This window comes from Cucurbita maxima, unplaced genomic scaffold, assembly GCF_002738345.1.
Source record: "Cucurbita maxima cultivar Rimu unplaced genomic scaffold, Cmax_1.0 Cma_Scf00012, whole genome shotgun sequence".
NCBI lineage: Eukaryota > Viridiplantae > Streptophyta > Magnoliopsida > Cucurbitales > Cucurbitaceae > Cucurbita > Cucurbita maxima.
In genome coordinates, this window is record NW_019272028.1 from 2,326,164 (window position 1) to 2,342,741 (window position 16,578).

The 16,578-nt window shown below is 36.5% G+C and overlaps 3 protein-coding genes across 9 annotated transcripts in view; all 3 read right to left on the reverse strand.

Moving 5' to 3' along the window:
• Positions 1–7,938, reverse strand: part of LOC111487175 (exocyst complex component SEC8-like) — a 33,725-nt gene extending 25,787 nt beyond the window's left edge. The window contains exons 1-4 of one of the 3 annotated variants that reach the window (XM_023134450.1): positions 7,755–7,938; positions 6,574–6,628; positions 3,078–3,290; positions 2,519–2,692 (exon numbers count right to left, since the gene is read on the reverse strand). In XM_023134450.1, coding sequence (XP_022990218.1) covers positions 2,519–2,692; positions 3,078–3,290; positions 6,574–6,615 — 429 coding nt within the window. In that variant the 5' untranslated portion in view covers positions 6,616–6,628; positions 7,755–7,938. Of the gene's footprint in view, positions 1–2,518; positions 2,693–3,077; positions 3,291–6,573; positions 6,686–7,568 lie in introns of all 3 variants that reach the window. The other 2 variants (XM_023134448.1, XM_023134449.1) reach the window with 2 other exon arrangements.
• Positions 7,939–9,222: 1,284 nt separating this feature from the next.
• LOC111487293 lies at positions 9,223–12,467 on the reverse strand. Of its 5 annotated transcripts, none has more exons than XM_023134665.1 (3): positions 12,010–12,467; positions 10,350–10,428; positions 9,223–10,227 (listed from the first exon to the last, which is right to left on the reverse strand). In XM_023134665.1, the coding sequence occupies exons 2-3, from the start codon at positions 10,373–10,375 to the stop codon at positions 9,426–9,428; spliced, it is 828 nt and encodes a 275-aa protein (XP_022990433.1). In that variant the 5' UTR covers positions 10,376–10,428; positions 12,010–12,467; the 3' UTR covers positions 9,223–9,425. The 5 variants fall into 5 exon arrangements, with proteins under 5 accessions (XP_022990433.1, XP_022990436.1, XP_022990434.1 ...); XM_023134668.1 differs by having other exon boundaries at positions 9,223–10,180; positions 12,010–12,466; XM_023134666.1 differs by lacking the exon at positions 12,010–12,467 and adding an exon at positions 11,779–12,003.
• A 580-nt stretch (positions 12,468–13,047) lies between these two features.
• LOC111487218 (serine carboxypeptidase-like) lies at positions 13,048–16,576 on the reverse strand. The gene is made up of 9 exons (XM_023134540.1): positions 16,155–16,576; positions 15,457–15,628; positions 15,135–15,254; positions 14,757–14,900; positions 14,517–14,667; positions 14,319–14,407; positions 13,759–14,017; positions 13,546–13,679; positions 13,048–13,370 (listed from the first exon to the last, which is right to left on the reverse strand). Exons 1-9 carry the CDS (start codon positions 16,550–16,552, stop codon positions 13,242–13,244), a joined length of 1,596 nt encoding a protein of 531 aa, XP_022990308.1. The 5' UTR covers positions 16,553–16,576; the 3' UTR covers positions 13,048–13,241.
• Positions 16,577–16,578: the final 2 nt, after the last annotated feature.

Here is a 16,578-nt window from a genome sequence, read left to right on the forward strand (position 1 = left end):
AAAATCAAGAAACTAGAGGCAATTACAACCAAATAGAGCTCAGCCTGGGAATAATAAAACTATAAATGCTTCACGCATTACTTCTCAGGCACTAGCTCATCCAGCGAGGCAGCTTTTAAAGGTACGTCATTAAAATAAGCCGTAATAACTTCCTCGGTGAAAGGCCACTTAAAGCAGAATTTTATTTCAGAACCAATCAGAATATTAAAACCACTGGAAAATGACAAAATAAATGCTATATCGAACACCTTTTGAGATGTTCACGCAAATAAATTCCAATAATTTCCCCAAGGAAAGGCCACTTAAAACAAGATTTGACCTCCGCCCCTAACAACCAAAATATAAAAACCGAAACATGCAAAGCTCCATTTAAACTTCAAGCTTCCAGAAGTAAAGGTGAATGGTCAGAAAAAATACGAGATTCTATTGATACCCTTGAATTGTCAAACAACTAATATCATTTTTTTGAAACAAGAAGTCTTATCAATCAAAGAAGTTGATCAATTTTCAGTCAAAAAGTGCAATCTTGGTCTCCTGAATTAATACCAAAATTGGGCAATGAAGCTGAATAAATTTCTTCAAGCTGTTCTTTCAGAATGATCCTCAGATCCTTTAGTTTCCACAATTTAACTTATACTGTTGAAACTCACAATAATCAACTCAAATAAATTTTAAAAATCAATTGGGAATTGCTGGCGATATTAACTAAAGAGGAAAAATTGCTTGGAATTGCTGGCGGCGGAGGAGTACTTGCCGGAAGAGTTTTACAAGTAGCTGAATTTTTACTAAAAGTTCATTCTCATTATCTTGAAAAGAAGACCAAAAGTCTCTCCATAAGTGTCCTCCAAAAAACAGTCATTATTAGCCCCAAAATTCTGAGGTTCCAAGAGTTGAGAGACTGTCCCCAACTACTTAAACTAACGTTAGATTTCCCATCCAAATCAATCAAAATGTAATGAAAGCGCATGATAACCTGCAAAAATTGGAAGAGGCAAAGACACCTTTAGTTAAAACAACATTTGAACTAAGAAGGGAGAAATATAATTGTGATCGGATGTTGGGAGCTCAATTTTCTGAGGATACTTGATTCGCATTTGCTGAAGAATGGACTTGATTTGGCATTGTTATTAGAAGCCGAGAACATGATTCCTCCCGAACATCTTCATTAAAAGCTGATTTTTCCAGAATAGGGAGGAAGAAAACCGCAAATGTTCCTTTTGACTACAATACAAGCTATAGAACAATCAGTCATATGATGTGTTAGAAGAAAGACTAATAACGCCACTAAAATATTCACCAATTGCTTGAAACGTGTTGAGCTCTCAATATGTGAAAGGTAAATTGTTTATAGAGGTCCAACCTCCATATCCTTCTGCAAAATATAGATGAATATGCTTCCTCTCGACCAATTTTTTAGTTTTAAATGGAAATCTCTAACTAATCTTTATTTTCCATTAAAACGTGTCCTGTCAATACATGATCCAACTTCAATAAAGCCTTATCAGCCATGAATGGATTGATCTATACCTTAACTTGAAAATACTATTCCAAAGCATCTTTGATTTTTCCCAAGAATTGTGAGCAAATCACCTGGACACCATCATCAAATCACAAAATTCATATTTGTCACATCTTTAGCATTTCAAACCCAAAGGAGGTACCTCTTAAATTTCTTTCTGAGGTAAGCCGTGAACAATGTATATCCATCAACCTCTATATAACTGCAATGATTTGATTTTTCCTTCAACACTACCAACAAAAGAGCTAGACGAAGTCATAGATGCATCAAACAAACACTTCGATGAATCTAACTGAAGACGTCCATCGAACTTTCCAAGGAAATCTTTTACCATTTCCCAAAAAGATCAGCCATCCTTTTTTTAATAGACCAGCTTTTATGTGAATCAACTTCCTAGCACCCAAAGGTCGCTAACAACACACTATAAACTATCCAAGAGAGAACTTATTGCTTTTCCAGACGCGGAATACCAAATTCATCTCTGCTTGCTTTAAGAATTTGGAATGCACAGGTGACTGCAAGAAATCTACCAAAAAACTTTCAAACCAACGTACATGGGAGATTGAAAGAGGAATTCTCAAATTATGCTTCATTTCTTCAATAAAGAAAGCGTCATCTTGAGACCAAAACCTTTAAAAAGTGCTACCTACACAACAACCTCGAATTTCCCTGACCGAGAACCAACCAATTTTTAAAAGTATGTATTTTACGTACAACAGCTTCTTAATCTCATATATCGCAAAATGCAAAACAAAACAAGTAACTAACCTTATAGGAAATGATTTCTCAAAAGAATGATTACTTCAAAGCACAATCTGCTAATAATCATCTGGTTGGAAGCTAAGAACGGATGGATAGATGCAACTGAAAACAGAAGAGGGGAGAGGATTTTGGAAGGAGTGGGATCACAGATTTTTTTCGACGCTACACCTGTTTGAGGTTGATTTTCCTATGCTGTTGGTGATGTACACATTTAAAACCAGAAAATTAGAGGCATACCTTAGCAATGCCCTCAATTTGATCTAGGAGGGATATTATGTGACGCAATGTAACCGAACGATACCATAGCTGATGCAACTGCTTACTGCGGGCACTGAAACTTCTTTTTGTATCAGCTAAATCAACCTTCAAAATTGAAACACTCTCGGCAGATTCACTAAATAACCGCAATATCTGGAAAAAAAATCAAATTAAAAAATTAAAAATTCGTCTACACCCAGTCAATCCCACATCATCACTCAGCAAGAAAAGCCTAGAACAAAATTTAGTTTTATAGCGAATTATGGAGAATTCTATGACAAATACAAAACAGCAGGAAAATAACTTCTGAAGCATTGTATAATGAATTACAGAAAACTCTACAACAAATATGAATCATGGAGAATCCAGTATCATTACACTGGATATTTTTTTAATGAATGAAACGAGATACTTATTAGACCAAGGAAATCTCTATGCTGCTGATGGGTTCAGCTAAAAGAAAATATAACTCAGGATTATCAACAAATCAGGGAGTAGAGGGAGCATGCAGGTAAAAAAAAAAAAAGTCTAAATAGACCTGCGAGTAATTTTGAATGGCTTTGTTGAAACCACTGTGAAAAGCATGCACCACTTCATCCACAACTTCCTCAATAACATCATTCTGCTCCCTTAAAATTTGTGCCTCCCCATCACGATCTTTAGATGTTAGAATATGAACAACATGAGGAAGTGAGTCAAACCGTGCAGCAGCCCAACTCTCATCTACTCTTGCAATTTCATTCTTCAAATACTGCATTTAACATAAATACACAAATAGAAAGATAATTTGCATATGCCCTCTAGGAAAATGTCAATTTCGATGTTTGATATTAAACAAAACTATTCCTCCCAAAAAAAAAAAAAATATATATATATATATATATACACACACCTATATAATAAACTGGGCTCCCAAGTCAAATACAGTTCAAGAAAAAAAAAAAATCGTTTCAGCATAAGGCTAGCTAGGAAAATTAGAAAATTTTGATCAGTTGGGTAGTTAAATGTTCAGGTAGTGTCAAATAAGTATGTCTTATGCTTTTCTTTACTCAGAATGGAAAACACACATGGATAAAATAAAGAAATGGATATACCAAAAGGGAGAGCACCAAATCCCACATAGAAAGCCAAGAACTACTTACAATATCAAATACAATTAAGAAAATAAAAGATGAAGGTACATCAGCAAAACGACTAGGAAAATAATCCATGATAAAGTCAATAAATAATCATTCTGCAAACAACTTCTCTCTGAATGCACCAAATATGGGAGGACATATTAGTACAAGCGCAGTATATAGTTGGAGCCTTTACTAAGCCCTTTTATAATTACTAAGTTTATCTAATTAGCCTTCATTGTATGTGTTTTTTATACAACTGCTTGGGAAGATGCCTGCCTCTCTTTTAAGCTCTCACACTCTCCTTGATACTTACTACAAGTTGCTTCTTAACCCCACTTGCCGCCCCTCAAAGAAAAGAAATCATAATGAAAGAAGAGGGGTTGCCACACAGAATGCAAGGGTCACTACATGACTTCCAAATTGAATATTGTAATATATTTTGAATTTTGGCTTTTCTGATATGAAACAAGACATGGATTTATAATTTTAGAAAAAACAATGGGAAATACAAAAAGAAAAGATGAGAGATCCCTGGAAGCCAATGGATTACAGAAAAGACTCCCAATTGGCATACATCAACGAAAAACTGTAATAACAATATTCATTATTGGGGAGCTCAAAGATGAAGAGGGAAACTTGACGAAGTTCCAAAAGCCATCCCTAAAAGCTTCTCCTCTCGAAAAGTTCTCGTACTCCTTTTATTCCATATTTTTCAAAGGGCCGCCACTGCATTGAACATAAAATTCTGGAAAGACCACCAATGTAGGTTCCCTAGATAATCTGTTACAAACCACCGAACTGTGTTTGGGAAAGATACATGACAAATTGAATGTTTTGAGGAGCCTATACCTATACTTTGCAGCAAATGAGAAGAAGAACAGCAAATACTGACTATCTTCCCCATCTTTTTTTTGCACATCACAAACCAAAAAGGAGACAAACCAATTTGGCGTTCTTCTTTGCAATCTGTTGCGAGTGTTTAGTTTCAACAGAGTGAATTCCATAGAAATAATTTTACCTTCTTAGGGATTTAACTTCCAGATCAGGTCAACAAAGGAGCAGCTGATAACGCCAGAGGTACTACTTAACTAGCTTGACCATGGACTTTTACCTTCTTGAACAGTCCACATTTTGCAGTCTTCTCTATCGTTGAGGATTAGATTCCTTTTCAAAAATGAACTATTTTATTTGTGACAAACAAGTAGTTATTTAGTTTATGAGCAAGGATCTCCAGCTCAGTATAATTCCTTCTAAATTTGAGGTCCCATCAAGCAGAAGATACTGACCAGCATTGGGAGGTGAGAAAATCTTTTAATTTTCCACCATATAAAGCCTATGAAAGACCCCTTTCCAAAACACAATATCATCCCTTCCAACTTCAAATTTTTCGATTTCTTGGCTTTCCTACAGCATTTTGTAATTGGAACCCATGACCCCTTGTATCGGTTATTGGATTTTGGTAGAAGAATCCAGTCCTTGTTGGAAGCTCCATATTAATTAGCAACAATGACCCTTCATACTAGCCAGTTGAATCTAAGAACCCTCATAAATGCCATGGGTATGCAAACCCCTAGTTCACAAATGCTAAAACCCCCAAATCAATTTGATTTCATTCCAAATAGTTGCAACTCTTGAGAATTTGATTTAACAACCTTATTGAGACTTTTAGATCTAAATACATCCAAGAACCTCAAAATGATAAGGAATCACCCCAAGAGAAAATAAGATTCAAATTACCTTGTTGATCAAATATTTCAAGGCAAGAACACTTGTTTGAGATTCCAATCACTCCACAAACAAAATTGATCAAGTCAAGCTTGATGATTCTAAACATCCTAGACTACATAGAATTGCAAAGAAACTTAGCCTTTGGCTAAAATAAAACACAAATGCTCTTGTTACTACACTTTTCAAGTCTACTTTATAAAGACAACATACATGGTTTTATGTAGCCTCAAAATAAAACCCTTGACCTTCCATGAGGAAGAGTCGTAGTCTTCATACTTTATGACCATAATTAGTCACTATGTAAATGTAACCTTGAAGTAGATAAAAAATCTTAAAATACATTAAAACACCATAACTATTGATTATCATCCACTCACAATTCATAACCATCTAAGAATAAATGAAACTCATCTTCCTTGAAGTTCATATTACATGATTGAAATGTCTTGATTTAAATCAATTCTCCTCAATCATTGCATTTTATCGTACAACTAGGAAGTATTTTAAGAGTTGAATTTGCACATTGCTTCAGAACACTACCTCAAGTCAACATGCACAGGATCAAAAGTACGGGAGAATTAATCATATTCTAAAACCTGCTACTAGTTTTTTTGTAACACGAAACAAAATTTTATCGACTAATGGAAAAGACAACGTGTTCAAAGACACAAACTCCTAGAGGAGCGAAAAAAAGAAAAAAGAAAAGAAAATATAATACAAGTACAAAAAATTTATGATGTGTGAAGAAAAGCATCCCAAGTAATTCAAATATCACGATAAGAATAAGATTCAAGCTATTAATCGATGAACTTTTCCAGCTGTACAGAAGGAGAATAGAACTTGCTACAAGCAATTACTCAAACACAAATTAAACCTCCAAATATCCTTCTGTACACCAATATGATCTTATACATGTTCGCATTAAAGACCTTTTGCTTTTCCTTTTCTTTTTTCTTTTCTTTTTTTTTTTTTTTCTTTTTTTCCTTTTTGAATTGAAACTGAAACTGAAAGAAAGGTGGAAATGGAAAGGGGGCAATGAAGTTAAAAACTTTTCCTTATTTGGACATGGAAAAACATAAAGATAAAATTGATGGACAATTATAAAAAGTCGTGGAAGGAATGAAGAACCATAGCTCATATAGACCAAGAAACTACATGATAATGCACGTCTAAAAGAGGACTCACTGCTTTCTCGGGAGGGACTGGCAAGCCATCAAAAATTCCCATTTCAATCTTTTGCCTAAAAAAAAGCAAGAAGGTAATCGTTAGAGCTCATTCACTGATTGTTGAAACCAGGCTGAAAGAGAGAAACAACCTATTATAACAACGAACTAAAGAAAAACAGCAGAGTAATCACAAATAACGTTCCTAAAACAAATTGGGCCAATGCAGGCATTTTGAGGGACTGTCAAATCGCAAAAAATTCAAATTTCAAGCCTTTACATAGAAAAGAGCAAGCAGGTAATTGTTAAATTGCAACTCAAGTCATTCAACTAATTCTAGAAACTAAGCTGAAAGGGCAAAACAACCTATTATAACAATTTTCCTCTCCCCCTTGAGAAGCATATCTACAGAAAGAACAATATGCAGCAGGAAATTAATTTGAGAAACTAATTTCATTTACTAAATTAAATTTACAAATAGTAAAACCTTGAACCATTTAAGGACAAAATGCCTCCTTAACATGAGCATTTTTTGTAATGGGATCAAACTTATAGAGAAAATCCTACGAATTTTTGACAGCCAAATGTTGTAGGAGTTAGGCCACCCACGGATATCAGAAACAATAATAATAACACTGTGTAAATTTCACAATTCCAAAGGTACAGCAGACTACAGTAGACGATGACCAACCAGACAGGGAGGGAAAGCAAGACGGAGACCTATATTTTCTATATTTACACGCATTATAGCAAGCTCAACGCACAAAAAAAAAATTAAAAATGATTGCATCAACTAAAACCATTAAAATTAATAATACACCCAGAAACCAAAAACCAGATTGCATCAACTAAAACCATTAAAAATAATAAATACACCCAGAAACCAAAAACCAGACTCCGCGTTAGAATTCTCAGAAAACATCAATTAAATACCGACCAAATGATAAATCACCAACATCCCCGCCCATTAAACCCAACATAATTCAAACAACCTTGAGCGAGATCAAGAGAACACACCTTAACTAAGAGACATAGACCAAATGTGGAAGACTGATGAAATAAGATCACGCAGGACAATGAGAGACAGAGAAATAATTCAGCCAGAAATATGTTGCTAGCTCGGAAACCGACAGCTTTAATGGACGCAGAAGGGGAAGCAATTGACACTGCACAACCCAATCAAGAAAGAGAACGAGAGATTACAGATTGAGTGTCACGGTGGTTGGATGGGCTGATTCGTCGGCCGACGACGGAGATGGGCCGAGTTTAGAACTCTTAGGAATGCTGATGACAGAGAAGAAGTTGAATTATTGCTCTGATTTTGCTCAGAATCAGAGAAACGGTGATGAAGAAGGCAAATTGAGTTGATCCGCCGATTTTACCCTAAAACGTTATATATATAGTTATTGGTGGTACTTACGGTTTGGGTTCGTCTTAATAAATAAACTAATATTACTTTTTTTTTATTATTATTGAAACTTCGACTTTAACATTTATGTTGGCAATTAATAATATTTATATAATTAAATTGTTATATTTACGTTATTTCGTTTTCCATTTTCTACATGTTTATTGATCATGGCCTTACTTTACTAGATACGCCTTACAATTATTTGGTTTCACATGGGTATCTTAATTTTCTTGTACGATCAAAGATGAGATTCCTGTCGAACCATCTAAGCGCAGTGTGATTGTGGTCGGCTCTGGACTGGTAGGTGTTGCTATTGCTAGGTATCACGGTTATGCTCGTCTAGTGTGTAATACCCGTGGTTGTATGCTCATGTCACGTCGAATCCTTTATTTAATTTCATGTTGTATTTTTTGTTTGTACTACTACTCGTGAAATCATGTCTAGACCTTGTATTATGATGGTCTAACTAGTTGTCAACTTCTCCCCTGATTTTGTATGATCGTTCAAAGGAATCACGTCTAGACCTGCCAAACTTGAATTGCCTCAAAATATACGGTAGTGAATGTGATTAGTTGTCAAATTCTCCTACCCAAAAATTTTTATGTTATTTAAGCTATGTTGCACATTTTGCTTATAGTTATACAATGTTACTTTTAAATCTTCTTTCCTTCTTACTTTCAAACTCGTTTTCATAAATCTTTTTGTCCCGTTTTTTAAAACCTTCTTCTCAAATAGGGTTAGAGACTTGAGCATACGTTGTCTAACCGTAAGCGACACAAATACAAATTCTTACTTTCAAACTCAGCTTTCAAAAATCTCTCTGCCCCGTTTTTTAAAACCTTCTTCTCAAACAGAACCAGAGGCTTGAGTATACGTTGACCAACTGTAGGCGATCCGAATACAAATTGGTTTGACTCACTTAGTGTTGGGAGTGAGTATTGCACAATCAAACAAGGTCAGAGGCTTGAGCATACGTTGTCCAACCGTAAGCGACACGAATACAGATTGGTTTGACTCACTTGGTGTTAGGAATGAGTTAGTTGCACAAATGCAAAGTCCACTGCCAAAAAAAGTGCAATTGTGATATTAGGCATCGATATGTCAAGATTTGCCATCCAGATTTAGCACCTGATGGCATCAATATTCCTTACTTATTAAGAAATCATCCACAAGCTATTTAGTTCCTCGAATTTAGAATCACTCGAACCATAAATTTTTCAGTACATTCAAGCCACTTTATTTTACTTTCGTACGAACTCGTGCTTTATACTTTCTATGTACAATTCAACTCAGATCCTTAATCCAATACAATCACATTACAAAGCTATAGAAATACAACTCTTCAATGATGGAATTAAAGTGTATTTTGAGTGGTGTTTATGTGATCATTTTTACAGTTAAATAACGCATCATGGAATGCATTAACACTCTTCAATATCAATCTTAATGCCCTTTCCCTGCGCTCAAATTCTTATATTGCCAGACCCTTCCAACCAATCTTTCAATTTTGCTTCTTTATCAGCCCTGAAATCGTCAAAAGACACCGAAAGTAAATCAGTGTCCAAGCCGACATCAACCCGATCGTCGCATTGCAACACATCGTTCACTTGACAAGACAGAGGCAGCTCGTCGCTATCCATATCTGGCTGTGACGAACTAGAACTAGCTGATAGAACTGATGGTTGGTTAGGTTGTGGCTGTGCCTTGTGAACTTCGACTCGTGCAAGATCTTCCACGATGTCGAGCTGTGGCCACTTAAAGTTGCTCGTCATTTCTCTAGCTGGCTTGAATACTGTTGAAATATAGGCACCACCGTCGTCATCGCGCGGGGCAATGGCTGCACTTCGCCCCCAAGTGGCTGACCTCCAAGTGCTTACTCTCCCTGGTGGCTGCATACCATAAGTACTACGGATCAAGCCTCTTCTTGGCTGTTTGGTTGACATAACAGCAAGAGACTTTTTGATGTCTCTACTCATCTCATCAGCAATGGGAAATCCACATTCTTTCATCGACCTCAACATCGTGATCGAATCCTCCGAATCTTCAGTGTGCAAAGTCGATTCACGAGACGTGTTTGCCACACTATTCTTCATATTGAGAACGTTGGGAACGCCATTTTTTGTATGCTGTTGAATGTAGAAAAGCCCAGTTGACGGTTCATTTGCGATATACTTGATCATCTCGGCTGAGCTTTCGACTATCTCCACAAAGCCATCAACTGTGGAGAATCCATACATCTTTTCAAAGGTGAATGGCAGTTCATCACTGGGTTTATGAAACATAACAGATGTAATTGCCCATTGAAATGAAAGAGTAAAAATGGAAAATGAACAACAAATTGTTGAACTAAGCTAATAAAAATTTGGTGCAAGTCAGAAAATGGAAACCTTCTTATCTCCTCCTTGCCGTCCATACTTAGCCTGACTTGCTTACGTTTGGCATTGGGCAGTCCTCAACAACCAATGACTATGTTCACATTAGAAAACAAATCAAATCCTTTCTGTTCTAATACACTAACTTCTGTGTGGGCAGTTGCAAAATGAAAGCATAACATAAACGGAAACATGATTTACTCATGAATTAAGCACAGACAAGTATGAGTAGTCAGATTAATAGTGGTTGATACACACGTTACAGACGTGACTAGCCAACATAATATTTACCACATAACTCAACTAAACTGCAACGGCTCAAGCCCACTGCTAGAGGGGAACGATATCGATTGAAGAGGGGAATGAAACATTCTTTATAAGGGTGTGAAAACCTCTCCCTAGCATACATGTTTTAAAAACCTTGAAGGAAAGCCTAAAAGGGAAAGCCCGAAAGAGAAAGCCCAAAGTTGGGTCATTACTGTTGTCATTATTACATAAACTGTAATGCAAATATTAAGAATTTTCAAGATATCTTGGGAAGGGAATGCATAACAATCGTTGTGGGAGCTTTGAGTTCCAATTACAATGTCCAAAAGTATGAGCCATTACCATCAAAACTCGTGCCAGATGGAACTAATTCAAACTCTGAGACGAATTTACTTAGCTTTGGTTAGATTTTTGAGACAAGGAATTTAACGAAACATCTGACAAACTATGTTCTTTAAACTTGTTGAGATTTCACATTGGTTGGAGAGGGAAACGGAACATTCCTTATAAGGATGTGGAAACTTCTCCCTAGTAAACGCATTTTAAAACCTTGAGGGGAAGCCCTTGAAGAGACTGACCAAAGAGGACAATATCGGCTAGCAATAGGTTTGGGTTGTTACAAATGATATCAGAGCCACCAGACACCGGACAGTGTGTCAGCGAGGACACTAGGCCCCTACGGAAGTGGATTGTGAGATCCCACATTGGTCAGAGAGGGGTACGAAACATTTCTTACAAGAATGTGGAAACCTCTCCTCTAGTAGACACATTTTAAAACCTTGAGAGAAAAGCCCTCGAAGGAAATTCTCAAAGAGGACAATATCTGCTAACGGTGGATTAGGAGTGTCACAATCAATGACTATAGTGGAACATACATGGTCGGAGAACTAAACCGAAGCTGAAGCTAAAAGTACCAAAGATAAAAGGGAACTTCCTAAGAAAGTAACATTACAACGAACCTAATTCTGATCCTTACAGGTTTGGAATGGAATTGAAATGGCGCTTCTATCAGAACTTCCTTAAGATCATAATTTAAAGAACTGTAAAAGATTGGAAGTATTTTTACGAGGGGGAATGAACAATTCCATCCCCCCCTGTCGATATCTACAGCTTGTAAACGAGATTTTCATCGAGCGTCGTCGCCCATGAAAGAGACACGAATTTGATTCAATCTCACCATGAAACGCTACTATTGTTTCAGATCCAACGCCAACACCAGTTTCTTCCACGATGAACATTCATCTCAAATCTAAACAACCAAGAACAATTTACAGTCTCTCATTACCAAAACCCAGCTAAAATATCATAACATTTCTAAAAAAAGCATCTCGATTCTTCATCTAATGTTTCCGATAATATGAATATAAGAAAACAAACATAATTAGGATAGATGAATACGATAACTTACAGGAAATCCCGGAAGGCCAAGATGATTATTGCTTATCCGAGGCTTCTTGAGGGTCGTAGAGGCAGATAAGAGCTCCAGAATTTGTCTTCTTCTTCGGGCTTTGTCGGAACAATCCTGTCGAGTGTGCCGATGACGACATGTAGAGACAAATTCAAACTTATTCTCGTCAGCAGAGCTCCGACATAGAAATTAGTGGGGACTTCGAGGAATATATATATATATGTCTTTTCCTCTTCACGTGCTCTCTTCTGCTTCAATCTTCTCTTTTTCCTTCCTTTAGTTTTGAAGGGCTTTTCACTACGTTTCCTTCTTTTTTCGGGAAGGTTACGTTGTTATCATGTTCCTTCTTCCTCAATCCGAGCTCGGACTTAAACAATTACATGGTATCCAATCATTGACATTTAAAATGTTCATTATGGATTGGAATCACCAAATTATTAAGATTACAAACACAAATATTACATAATTATAAGATTATCTCTTATACATCGTGACGACAAATAAGTCTAAAATGTCAGAACAAAATCGACATGACACTCAAATATTCTTAGAAACCAAACCAATAAAGAAAAAATATCAATATTTCCAAATTTTATTTTGTCATTTTATCAACAAATCTTAATTTATTTATATATTTAGTGATGAAAATAAATGTTTATATGTTAAAATCGGAAATTTTACCATGTGTAATATGTTTTATAAATAATTATAAATTTAAATTTAAATAATAAGAAGAAATAAAATGACTTAATAATTTTTGTAAAATAAAAGCATGGGATATTTATTTAGCGAAACAAAGAAAGCCGTTGAAGTTGGATCCCTATGAGACGATCACCAAATTCATAGCCGGAGACTCGAGGTGAACAAATGGCGCGAAAAGGGGACAAGAACCAAAAACCCTAACAGCAACGACCATGAAACCTTCCATAACCACCGATATCCGCCCCGCCGCTGCCGTCATTATCGTCTTCACAGTCGCACTCACATTCAGGAGTTAATTTATCTACTTTCTTCTAATTGTTCTTTCATTTCCTCTAACTAATATAACTAACGCTTATAAAGATGATGTATTTCATAACTAATATTTAGTGACAGGGTGTATTGAAGCTTAAGAAACTTCGTGGACAGAACATTTAAACAAATCCGGAAAATACGAAGTTAGGTACATACTTGGAATTACAAATGTCCACTAGGAAGGACACTGCTGTTGCGTTGCCCGAATATGGCGGGGATCACATCTGAGCGACCAAGTTTCCCGTTTCAAGTGATTCATCATGGAGTGCGCCTCCAGTCCACCTCTTCAGCATCTCTAATGCCGCCTTCGGCTGGTCCATTGGGACCATGTGACCCGCATCGTGAACCTATTATCGAAGATACGATCGAGTGATTTCAGTGAAACTGATTTGCTTATAAGAGATTTGTTGCGTTTAAACACGATCTTCGTACCATCAAAAGTAAGATTGGTACCATCAAAAGTAAGATTGAATGATTTTTAACCATTTTGAAATCGAGTCACATATGAGAGAGAGAGAGAACCTTGAGAAAACTGAGGGCGCCATGTTGTTTAAGCAATCCTGCTTCCGAACCATCGACTAGGAAAGGGACGTTCGGAGAATTCCCGAACTCCTCCTTACCAGACCATTCCATAGCATTTACCCATCTTGAATTGCCTATCCACATACATAGACGACACTCCAATCTTAGAAAAACAAACGTAAGATCTAGTATATCATATTTGAATATTGTTACCTAGCCAATTGCAGATCAAATCATACTCTCCCGCATATACAAGCAACTTGATCCCATCCTCGAGTAGAGCAGGAATACCCACTTCGGCGTTCCTCATCCAGTCCACCAGCATCGCCCTATAGACAGTTGGACTGCATGAAACAAATTCGATGTCCCCAACTCCAAGCATTTCCCTAACAGATTGCAGGTTCAAGAATTTCTCCATATTTGAGAAGTCATAGCAGAGACTCCCTTCACACTTTTTCCTGATATCATAGTGCTGAACAAGAGTGAAAAACATTAATATCAACGTTAAAACCCTACACGGTTCCCATTTTTCATCAACGGGTCGCAGACACAAGTATACTTAAATATTCGCTGTCGTGAAAGGTGATTAAAACTGAGGAAACATGACAGAAACGATGTTGAAACTTCCTGGAAATCATGAATTACTTGTATTTGTATACCTTGTAAATTATATAACCCAATTATTTCTAACAAATTAATCAAACCAAGTCATTAGAAGTACAGATAATTTAAAACTCTAATGCTATAATCAGAAAGAAAAGCAGTATTCTTACATTCATATCACCGGCATGCAACATGATGCTGGTAAATATGGCGTTGCAAACAAAATAAGAAGTCATGCAAGAAAGTGTGCCATCAGTACCTAGAAAAGGAACACATATCAACAAAAAAATACCATCAGATGCCATCAGAAGCTAGAGACAAAGGGCAGTGTCGCGGGAAAATCACATGCCAAGCTACCAAATACCTACCACACAGATTAATTGCAAGTTCACAGGGTGGAACCAACAAGTTAATATGACGATGTTGAGACTTTGTAATGATGCCCATGTCCAATGCATAGTCTGGGTAAGTTTTGTATTGGATTGCTGGATCAGTAAGCCCATTGCCAATAGCAAATCCCTGACACAAACGTATTTAAAGATGGATCAAGTCGCTAGAAGAATATTCTTATATTTTTCTGATCTAATTTTAAGACACAATAGACATACTTTAAGGTTTATATGAGTTCCTTCTTTGGCTTTGTTTCCCTGATGAATCCGGGCAGCCAAAGCAGGAATATAATGCCCAGCATAAGATTCTCCAGTTATGAAGAAGTCATTCTCCACAAGGTCGGGGTGTTCCTCAAAGAAAGCCTGATTACAAAAAACAAAAAAAAAAAAAAAACAAAAAAAATTATAATAATAATAGAGTGATATCATTGTGAGTTTTGAAATTAATTTCGATCTCTCTACATTCCTCTACAGTGAATCAATTTGATGTTGCGTGACTAAATGTGGAATTGATAATGATAACGACTAAGAAACACTTCCCTCCAAAACCAAATAGTAATATCAGTAACTAAGCAAAGAAAAATGAAGGGAAAATACCTGCAAGAAGTCGTAAAGGTCATTACTAACACCATTTTCATCATGACGAATATCTTCCCTATCAGAACTATAGCTAAAACCAGTCCCAATGGGTTGGTCGACATACAGAAGATTTGAAACCTGCAGCAACGGAAGTAAAACAACTATTCTATATCAGCCAGTGAAGCTTTGTAAATAGATATGGTAGCCCAAATAAAAGTAGAAATGGATGAATGTTGCCTAACTGCTCGGCAAGATCCTAACCCTAAAAAAAATCGATACAACCAAATCGAGAACAACAAATATATATATCTAGATCATATAGAAAAACAAACAAATATACCTTATCCCAACCATATTCATTCCAAACAAGTGACAAGTTATTAGTAACTTTAAAAGGACCGTTTTCATAAAACATAGCCAATTCGCTACTGCATCCTGGGCCTCCAGTCAACCAGATAACGACAGGATCTGTTGTTTTGTTGTTACGGGACTCAAAGAAAAAGTAGAACATCCTACACAAAATGAGAACAGTTAGAACTCTGAGCAAGCACGCAAATCGTAACAGAACAGAGCAATTACTGATAATCGAATCATGGTAATTTCAACAAAATTTCCAATTCATATTCAAGCAAAAGATATGTATATATATGTATACAGATACAGCCAGTAGCGGAAAAAGGATCCACTTCAATAAATTGAAATTAAAACTAACTGCGATTAAAACATAGATTATAATTATTAATTAGTATATATGCTGAAAGTATCGACAACGACATCCACAACTTCATAACAACGCATGCAGTTGATACACTGTGAAGGAAAATCGACATGTTTTTCATCGAATCATCTTCATGGACCATAAGTTTCATATGAACAAACTAGATATACACGAACCACATTTAACAATAATTCTATAAGATACCGTACCCGATGAAATAACCTAGCACATAAAATCCAACATGCAGTATTAAAGCACGTAAACCGGAACACCGAACTCTACAGTAAACCACCGAAATCCTAGGGTTGCTAAAACCTCACCTCGCATCATGAGAGTGTTCGATCTTGTAATATCCAGCATGGTGGCCCAAGTCCTCCAAAGAAACCTCAGAATCACCAAGGATTGGGAATCTCAACCGCCTCTCCACGATTTTCTTCGACCCGGTGGCGATCAGAGAGGAATTTTCGATACTCCGATGGATGATATTGGCATCACTTTTAGGAAACAGATTGAGCTCTCTGATGAGCTTCTCAGCCTGGTCGGAAGGAAAATTGAAGGACGGAATACTAGGATCATCGAAGATTCCAGCCAAAGCAGAAGCCGGAGAAAGAATCAAAAGGGATAGCAAAATACAAACACAAATCGAGCCATTCATTTCTTGTTCCCTAGGAAATCCCATCCTCTCGCCTCTGAAAATTAAAAAGTTTCTCTGAAACATAGCGACTGGAAAATTAACAACTTCAA

What these genes read in the sequence shown, in the direction of transcription:
- LOC111487293 (XM_023134665.1), bottom strand. Translation starts at nt 10,375, where the DNA reads ATGGACGGCAAGGAGGAGATAAGAAG. An exon ending in GGCAAGGAGGAGATAAGAAG is followed by an intron (nt 10,228 to 10,349) that starts GTTTCCATTTTC and finishes TCATAAACCCAG; the next exon opens with TGATGAACTGCCATTCACCT.
- LOC111487218 (XM_023134540.1), bottom strand. Translation starts at nt 16,552, where the DNA reads ATGTTTCAGAGAAACTTTTTAATTTTCAGAGGCGAGAGGATGGGATTT. An exon ending in ATGAATATGGTTGGGATAAG is followed by an intron (nt 15,255 to 15,456) that starts GTATATTTGTTT and finishes CCGTTGCTGCAG; the next exon opens with GTTTCAAATCTTCTGTATGT. An exon ending in GAACTCATATAAACCTTAAA is followed by an intron (nt 14,668 to 14,756) that starts GTATGTCTATTG and finishes CGTTTGTGTCAG; the next exon opens with GGATTTGCTATTGGCAATGG.